The 8,591-nt window shown below is 33.5% G+C and overlaps 1 protein-coding gene across 1 annotated transcript in view; it reads left to right on the top strand.

Annotated features, from left to right (window-relative positions):
* NUP205 (nucleoporin 205) overlaps positions 1 to 8,591 on the top strand; it is a 67,821-nt gene that overhangs the window by 7,527 nt on the left and 51,703 nt on the right. Inside the window, exons 3-7 of the mRNA XM_011359509.2 lie at positions 624 to 795; positions 2,607 to 2,751; positions 3,133 to 3,292; positions 3,724 to 3,952; positions 5,633 to 5,797. Coding sequence (XP_011357811.1) covers positions 624 to 795; positions 2,607 to 2,751; positions 3,133 to 3,292; positions 3,724 to 3,952; positions 5,633 to 5,797 — 871 coding nt within the window. The remainder of the gene's footprint in view (positions 1 to 623; positions 796 to 2,606; positions 2,752 to 3,132; positions 3,293 to 3,723; positions 3,953 to 5,632; positions 5,798 to 8,591) is intronic.

Below are 8,591 nucleotides of genomic sequence, written 5' to 3'. Positions count from 1 at the left end.
ACCAGTTGAGCCAAGTACCAGTCTTGTCCCTACCACTAGAATTGTATGCCCACAGACTAGTCATCTGATTTATCTGGACATCAGTTTTTTTCATTTGTTAATAGAGGAGGTGGATTAAATGCTTTTTGTGGCTTTTTTAAAGGTATAAATTTCTAAGATTTTATGATCCATCAAGTAATTCTATATGTCATTTGTTAAATACTTGAATCAACTAAGACCTTTTTGGGGGATAAAACTACATTTTAAATAATATATTAATAAACTGTCATTAATTCATATATCCATTTGCTATTTCCCAGTCGAAGACCTTAATTTTTTTATTCAATATATAATTAGAAAAGTTCCTTAGAAATTTTGTTCCTTAGCTATTTTGTGTGCTTTCTCAAAATCTTGTAGTTCAGAGTGTAGCAGGAGCAGTTATTGAGAAGGTAGTAATAGTGTAAAAAGGCAAAGATGATGTAAAACATTATCTCATAAAGGTCTAGTTGCAGATTATCTTAAGAAATGCTTTTTTGTCATGTTACCAGGCTGTTTATAAATAAACTTCTCTAGGTAACAATTTAAGACTTCATCTCCAACGTACTATTTTTATTACATGATCTTATTTACTTTTACCATTGCAGCCAAAAAATGTTCAACAGCATGAGAAGGTTCAGAAGGCTAGTACAGAGGGAGTCGCCATCCAGGGTCAGCAAGGGACCCGACTGCTTCCGGAACAGCTCATTAAAGAGGCCTTTATCCTCAGCGATCTTTTCGATATTGGAGAACTGGCTGCTGTTGAGCTTCTCCTTGCTGGTAGGTTAGCATTTAACTGAACCTATGGTAAGGTGTGGTATAGAATTTGAGCATTATTCACTCGGAGTTTAAAGTGGTATATCATTTAGATTCCGAAATAGTTTTTAAGGATGTCGTTTATTTGAAAAACTGTATTCAAAATACTACCTTTTATTTATCTTTGACTAAGGTTTTAAGTTTAGCGATTGGCGGTGTTAAAGGTAATTTACCTTTTTTTTAAGGTAAGCTTTTACATGGTAGTTTACTAGCAAAGAATTGTTGGCCGCATCTCAGACATTTTATAGCACAAAGCATTTGTTGTCTCATGAATAAAAAGATAAGATCATTGCTCTTTTGGAGTTTCTTTTTGCGAAAGTGATTCAGATAATGAATAGATCAAAATAAGATAATTTCAATAATATTGAGTTCTAGGAAGAAAATAAAACAAGGCAGTGGGTCAGAGAGAGATGGGAGCTGGTAGGGGGCAACTTTAAATAGGTAACGTAGAGAAGGCCTCTCTGAGATTGGGATGTATGACCTGCAACCCGCATGACGACAGGGTGTCGGAGCTGTTGGGGAAGGGCGTTCTAGGCAGAGCAAACAGCAAGTGCTCGAGGCATGTCATTCCATTAGGAATGACACAAGGAGAGTAAAGGAAGACAAGGATAGAGCAGGAATCAGATCATTTTAAATCTTGCAGGCCATGAAATTATTTGGATTTCATTCTAACTGCAATAGGAAGTTGTCACGGGCTTGAGGTAGAAGAATTACATGATCCAGAATAACTTGGAAGTTATTTCTCTGGCTTCCATATAGAGAAAATAATGAAATTACTGTAAAATAAGTAGTTAATTTTAATTATAATAGAACCATGTGAAGAAGCCATGTGAGCATTTTGACTGAAAGAAAATCTAAGATGTCTAAAGATATCATGTGGCTGCCAAGATCCCTTTTGACCTAAGTAAGGCTGCATTAAAAGAAGTATGATATTGAGAACGAGTAAGGTAGTTTTCTCATTCTATGACAGAGATGTTAACTGAACATGTTTGAGTTTTGAGTTTCACTCAATTTTAACAAACATTTAATCTGTGCATACCGTGGGCCAGGCACTGTGTTAAGGTTCCAGGGATATAAAGATGAATAAAACCTCAACCATTTTAAAGGAGTTTGTCGTCTAGCAATTGAGGAGGGCATGGAAACAAGTAATTATGACACCATTAAGTGTATTAATGTAAATTTGTGCAAGATTTAAGATGCTCTAGAGAACAGGGGATTAAATTGGCCTTGGGTTGTACAGAGAAGTCTTCACAAAGATCATGAGGCTTAAGGTAGGTGTCGAAAACTGAGTTAGGCAGATGTCAAATGGAATAGGTGTGCAACCCAGGAGGATGTAGGGCTTTAAGACAGAGGCAATCAATCGCCTGTAGAAAGGTGTGAAGCAGTGAGATACATTTGGAGAACTGAAGGGAGTGAAATGAGGGAGCGACTTCCTAAGGGGAGAAAAGCCATAGGAAATGAAACTGAAACTACAGGCAGAGGACTTTAAGAAAGACAAAGTGGAACTTACTCAAAGGACAGCACTTAAAAGGCCAAATGAAAATGAAACATAAAGGCTATTTTATTTTCAGAGAAGACTCTAGGGGAAGAAACTTCCAAATATTTGAAAGATTTCATGTGAAAGAGAATACAACAGTGGATGGATGTTTGAGGTAGAGGACCCTTAGGGCCTCTTACACCCTGATATTCTGTGAGTTCTTTGAACATTGGGATAATAATTTTTGTCTTATCTTAAACACGGAAGTGTTTATTTACTAAATTATTTCCTTTTCCAGGAGAGCACCAACAGCCACATTTTCCTGGCCTCACCAGAGGATTAGTAGCTGTCCTTTTATATTGGGATGGAAAGCGATGCATTGCAAATTCCCTGAAAGCCTTAATACAGTCTAGACGAGGAAAGACATGGACCCTCGAACTCAGGTCTGTTTGCTTCTTAGGATTTCAGGGGTTATTTAGAAATTACTTGAAGAATTATAATTTGAGAAACAAAAATTTCTTCTTAATAATTTAAGTAATGTCACATAACAAGTTAAATCACATATACTCCCTCATTCTGCCAAGAATGATACAACGATTTAAATGTACTTTATTTCATTTACAAATAAAAAAGAATTCACTTATTTATGGTTAGAAGCTTATTGAAACCCAGTGATCTAGAAAGGGAGAACTAGGTTATAATTCATCCCAATTGTTTCCAGTAATCCAGCATTATTGTCAAAAGAGCGATGGCTATCTCCAGATGAGGATGTATAAACATTACTGTTCATTATAACTTTGTGGATTGATTTCTTTTTTTTACAGTCCAGAGCTGGTTTCCATGACAACACGCTTTACAGATGAGCTGATGCAGCAAGGGTTGACTTATAAAATCCTTACTCTGGTGTCACAAATTGATGTGAACAATGAGTTTGAGAAACTACAGCGTGAGAGAGGTTTGGGCAGCGAAAAACATCGCAAAGAGGCAAGAGTTCAATGACATCAATTCATGGGTTGTCAAATCTCAGAGGCCGAAAGTCATGACAATTAGAATTCTTTTAGTACAGGCATGACAGAACATTCTTCTGGTACAGGCATGCATATTAAAGTGTGTAGGCAGTCGTGTTCATGAAATAGACTTGTATTTTAGCTTCTTTCTAGTCCTTTATGTGCCATTCTAGCTTTTTTTTTGGAATGAACTTTTCAAGAGATTGGTTGTCCCATGCAGGAGCTTGCAGCTTGATGAGGAATTAACATTTGGGTTTGTTCATAATTCCAGAGGTGAAATCATAGGGTCCCTTGTAGATTCAATACTTTTATTTAGTTAGCCTTTATAAAAGATAGTTTGTATTTTGGAATAAGACCAGGCTTCATTGTCTTCTATTTATACTGATAATCACACATTTTTATTTCTAGGTTTCCGATCTCATCAAGGAGTGCAGGCAGTCTCTGGCAGAAAGCCTTTTTGCCTGGGCTTGCCAGTCACCATTAGGCAAAGATGACACTCTACTCCTTATTGGACATTTGGAAAGAGTGACAGTTGAGGCTAATGGCTCATTGGATACAGTGAATCTGGCTCTTCTTATGGCACTTCTGTACTGTTTTGACATCAGTTTTCTAGAACAGAGCACAGAGGAACGTGATGGTATTGGATTTTATACCTATTAGTACATTTATTTTTAAAAAAATCAGATTTAAAATTGTAGAGAACAATGAAGAAGGTTGCTATTTTAACTAATAAAATAAAAAATTGTCCATTATATTCCTTTTTTGTGCACTTCATTCATATTCAAATATTTAGATAGAAGGTCACATTTTAAAAATAATTACATTCTGTTACATCTTTCTATTGTCCTTTAGAGTCTTGGAATGGGAAAGTGTTAAAGGTTACGTAATGCATGTTTATGAGTTATGCGTGTCTAATTTACTTAATTGCTTGTTGCTTTACTATTTAATCATATTTCAAACCTTTCATGAAAACATCCTAAGGGGTGATAACTATTATTTTTAGTAATATATCATCTTTGACTTATATTTTCTTTAAGGCAGATAAAATTTTACTTGGTAACTGCATAACCAATTACTGCTTAGTACTGAGGATTGCAAAAATGATTCCTACGAAGGAAGATTATTGCCATTTAATGTAGATAGTTAATATAGATAATATATTTAGAATTATTCCAACAGTTATCCCCTGTCCACTTTTTATTTTGTCATCCACATCTCTCAATAGGTATATGAGGAGACTAGACATTTTCCGCTCATCTTTGGTGACCATTCTCAGCCATAAGGAAAGTCTTATCTGACACACAACTATCCCTTACCTCCAGTCAAGTCGTCACACAGTACTTTGTGTGTCACAGAATAAGCAGCACATATAGGAATACTGCTAGTTAGTGCACTGGTCAGATTTCCTGTATTGAATGAAATGAAGCACAGAATTAAGTAGGGATAGGCTGTATTAATGGAATTTTGTAAGCTGTGACTTTCAAAAGCTAAATTGAATGCTTGGACGTTTCATAGGCTAAGATATAAAGGTTTTTTGCATCAGGTAATTGTACTGATTTCAGCTGCTTATATCGATTAACTCATAATGTCTGTTGGTTATTCTGTATATCTTTGCTTAATAAGTGGGAGAAATGAATTATTAGTGCATGTACAGTAGTAGACAGAAACTTTCAAAATACAAGAAATTAAATAATTGTGTTCTTAAAGGTTGGGAACCACTGAACTAATTATTCACAAGATGACATCAATAGGAAATATAAGAAAATAATGAAATAAAATAAATGAATTCTTAGGTGGTCAATAGTATTTCCCATTATTTTAATACTTATTCAGAATCCTGTGCTTATTTAAAGTACCATAGTACTATAAATTGAAAATTCTTTAATTATCATATGGCTTTTTCATTTATGCTGTAACCGGAGTAGATACTTGTTTGCAATTTGCCTCCTTTATTTTGGTCAGGTTTTGCTTGATATTTTAAATTTAGGCTATTAGTTTAAGACTCTATTTTGATCTAAGTAGCATTGATTTATATTTTAGAATTTATATACAGGAAACATGAGTGGCTCTTTAACTGTTTTTCTAATTTATTTATAGTGCATGTATAAAAACCATTGAAAATAATGGAATTTAAGATTATCAATTTCATTTTCAGTTTGTACAATTTTTACAGTAGTGTACTTCTTGCTTTATCAAACATTAATGTTAATAATTCTTTGATGAGAATACTCTGATTTTCTGATTTTTAGGCATTATTCTTGTATATTAAAAATGAGAATTTTCTTTTTGGTATAGTGATGTGTTTTTGTGTTTTCAGACATGATTCATCAACTTCCACTGTTGACAGAGAGACAGTATATTGCAACAGTTCACTCTCGCCTTCAAGACTCACAGCCTTGGAAACTGCCTGGGCTGCAAGCCACTGTTAGACTTGCCTGGGCACTGGCACTGAGGGGAATATCTCAGCTACCTGATGTGACAGGTAAATCGATTTTAGGTAATTTTGTTATGAGAAAGAACCTATCAATTTTAATGTGTTTTGGAAGGGGTGTTATCTTTGTCATTTATAAGCACGAGTATAGGAAGATATCTAGAGTTGTATTAGATTATGGTGTTATGAAATACATACTTTTTATTTTTCTCTTCTCCCAAAAGAAATGATATGAAATACTATTTCTCTTTCTTGGAGCTTGTGACAATGGTCTTTTAGCTTCTGTTTTTCCTTAAGAGTTTTCAAATTTGAAATGACAGTATCACAATATCTTTTTTTCCTAATTACGTTGATTTTAATTATTTTTAAAATAAAGTTATTCATTTATTTATTTTTTAATTGAAGAAATGACTTAAATTTTTTTCCCCCTGTCTACCTCCTTTCTCCCCACTACCTCCTACTCTTTGGTAACCACTAGTCCATTGTCCATTGTCCATGTCCTTGAGTCTCTTTGTTTGTCCTGTTCATTTGTTGCTTTTAGGTTTATATCCCACATATAAGTGATATCATGTGATTTTCAACTTTTTTCTGGCTTATTTTGCTTAGTATGATTATTTCAAAGTATTTTTTTTTAATTAACGATTTCATTTTTTTACGTTTTTCTTCTCTGTTTTCCTCACACTAATTTTTCATATTGTGTCAAATTGAAAAGTAGTATACTTTTTAAATACAACATATTAGAAAGGAGATCTTAGGATCAGTTAAGAATGGATGTGGGATTGTGACTTAACAATTGCAACTATTGCATATCCTGTTCTGCTGTTTATATTCATGTAATTATCATATTCAAATAGTGGTGTCCTCTAACAGGATGAGAACTGTGCTTTCATTGTAATTTGAAGCACTAAGAGTTGTCATTTGTTTTTATGGTAAATCTGGAAAGCTTTTATTAAGTTTACAATTCATATCAATGTTTTATAGTCAGAAGATTCCAGTATCTTATCAATTACGTGATTCCAGAACATTTTGTTCACTAGTGTCATACCGTTCCCAAGAGTACTGCAGAAAGCAATTTTGTGTGTGCGTATGTTGTCTTTTTTTGGCCAAGTGTTTTTTATATTAAAGCTGATAAATGGCTAATTAGGCATTTATATTCATGAACAAATTCTGTTTCTGGAGTATACCCCCCATTCATTTATAAGTCTTATTTCAGTACTTTCCTGAAATAAAATTTACTCTTTAAACTTCTAAGTGGCTATGTGATAGTTACTCAAATTCATAACTTACTTTTGCCCTGATCTTGAGAGGCACAGTAGAATATGTAACAGTTGGCTATAGAATAATAGATAAGAATAGGCTAGGAATCCAGACCCAGTTTCAAGTTCTAGATCTGTGGCTACTTAATCTCTTTAGTTTTATATGCTTATACCAATTTATAAGCTTTGATTATTAGGGTCATTATCGATATTGACATTTTTAAACTATAAAAATTTTTTTATGAATTTGAATTATAAAAATTACTAGAAAAGATGAGCTTATCTTACATTGCAGAAATAGTCATTTCTTGAAATAACACAAGTTTTAACAAAGATCTCAATTTTGAAAAATTATTTCCTACTCTATAGACATGAAAAATTTATCAAACATGTTTATTACATTATTTGTATAAAGAGTATGTTTGGAATTTTATTAAACTACAAAATTTGAATATACTGTTTTTAGACATTAAAACTCAATTTACATTAAGTTATTAATGCCACTTTATTACCTAATTAATCTTCGAAAAATAGTTCTTAAATTGATCATCATGCAATTTTAATTTCCACATTTCTGAATTCAGGTGAAGGGTTGGAATTATTATTGTTATAAATATTTAATAACTAATTTCAGTAATTGTTATTAGTTATAATAAGAACTAAGGGAGTTTGTATGGTTTGGCTAGATATGTAGGCTTTATTTCGAAATGCAAAACAAAACAAATCAAAAAGAAAAGTTCTGTTTTCCTCTGGTTGAGATTATGCGGGTTTATATCTATTCCTGACCCTTTTCAAGGCAGTGAAAATGTGCTTTCAGTAGCACTGTATATTTGGTCAAGTAGGATAAGCTGGGTAGCAGTTCTTTTTCAAAGCCAGATTACCACAAAGTGACCTAGCAGTTTTATGTGTAAAATTTAAAAGACGTAATCAGCAGTGTATTTCTGATGGAAGGATACAATGCCGCCTATAACATGCTATTACCAAAAAACCTGAATGTAAGTCAGATGGGGTCTCTCTAGATCAAACTGCGAATTTTCAGGATATCCAGAAGACATAGCAATATGTTAACTATATCACTGGGACATATGCCACACCTCATGGTGGAAAACTCTAAGGATAAAAGTTCCAGTTTCTTCAGCAAATAAAGGGCCAGGGAAAAATTAAAAAGATGTGGGAGAAGCCTACATATGTGTCAGTTAATTGCAACATATAGTTCTTACTTAGATAGGATCCAAGTAAACCACCTGCACAAAAGATAAAAAGCAAAAACCCAAACCAAAATCTTATAACATTTATGAGACAATTGTAAATTCGACTACTGTCTGGGTATTTGATATTGAGGAATTACTTTTAAGATGATAACGGTATTGTGTATGTATATGGTTTATTTTTGTTTGTTTGTTCTTAAAGTATCCTTTTGAGTTGTATGCAGAAATATTTATGAGTGAAATGTCAAATGGTCTGGAATTTGCTGTAATCTGATTTGGGTAGAGAGGGGGAGCGTATGGAGATCCAGATAAAATAAGATCGACCATAATGAATAATGTTGAAGCTCGGGCATGGGTATGTGGAGGCTTGGTCTTTTTTTT

This window comes from Pteropus vampyrus, unplaced genomic scaffold, assembly GCF_000151845.1.
Source record: "Pteropus vampyrus isolate Shadow unplaced genomic scaffold, Pvam_2.0 Scaffold48, whole genome shotgun sequence".
Taxonomy (NCBI): domain Eukaryota; kingdom Metazoa; phylum Chordata; class Mammalia; order Chiroptera; family Pteropodidae; genus Pteropus; species Pteropus vampyrus.
The sequence above is the reverse complement of the archived record's forward strand: the minus strand, read 5'-3'. Positions and strand labels throughout refer to the sequence as shown.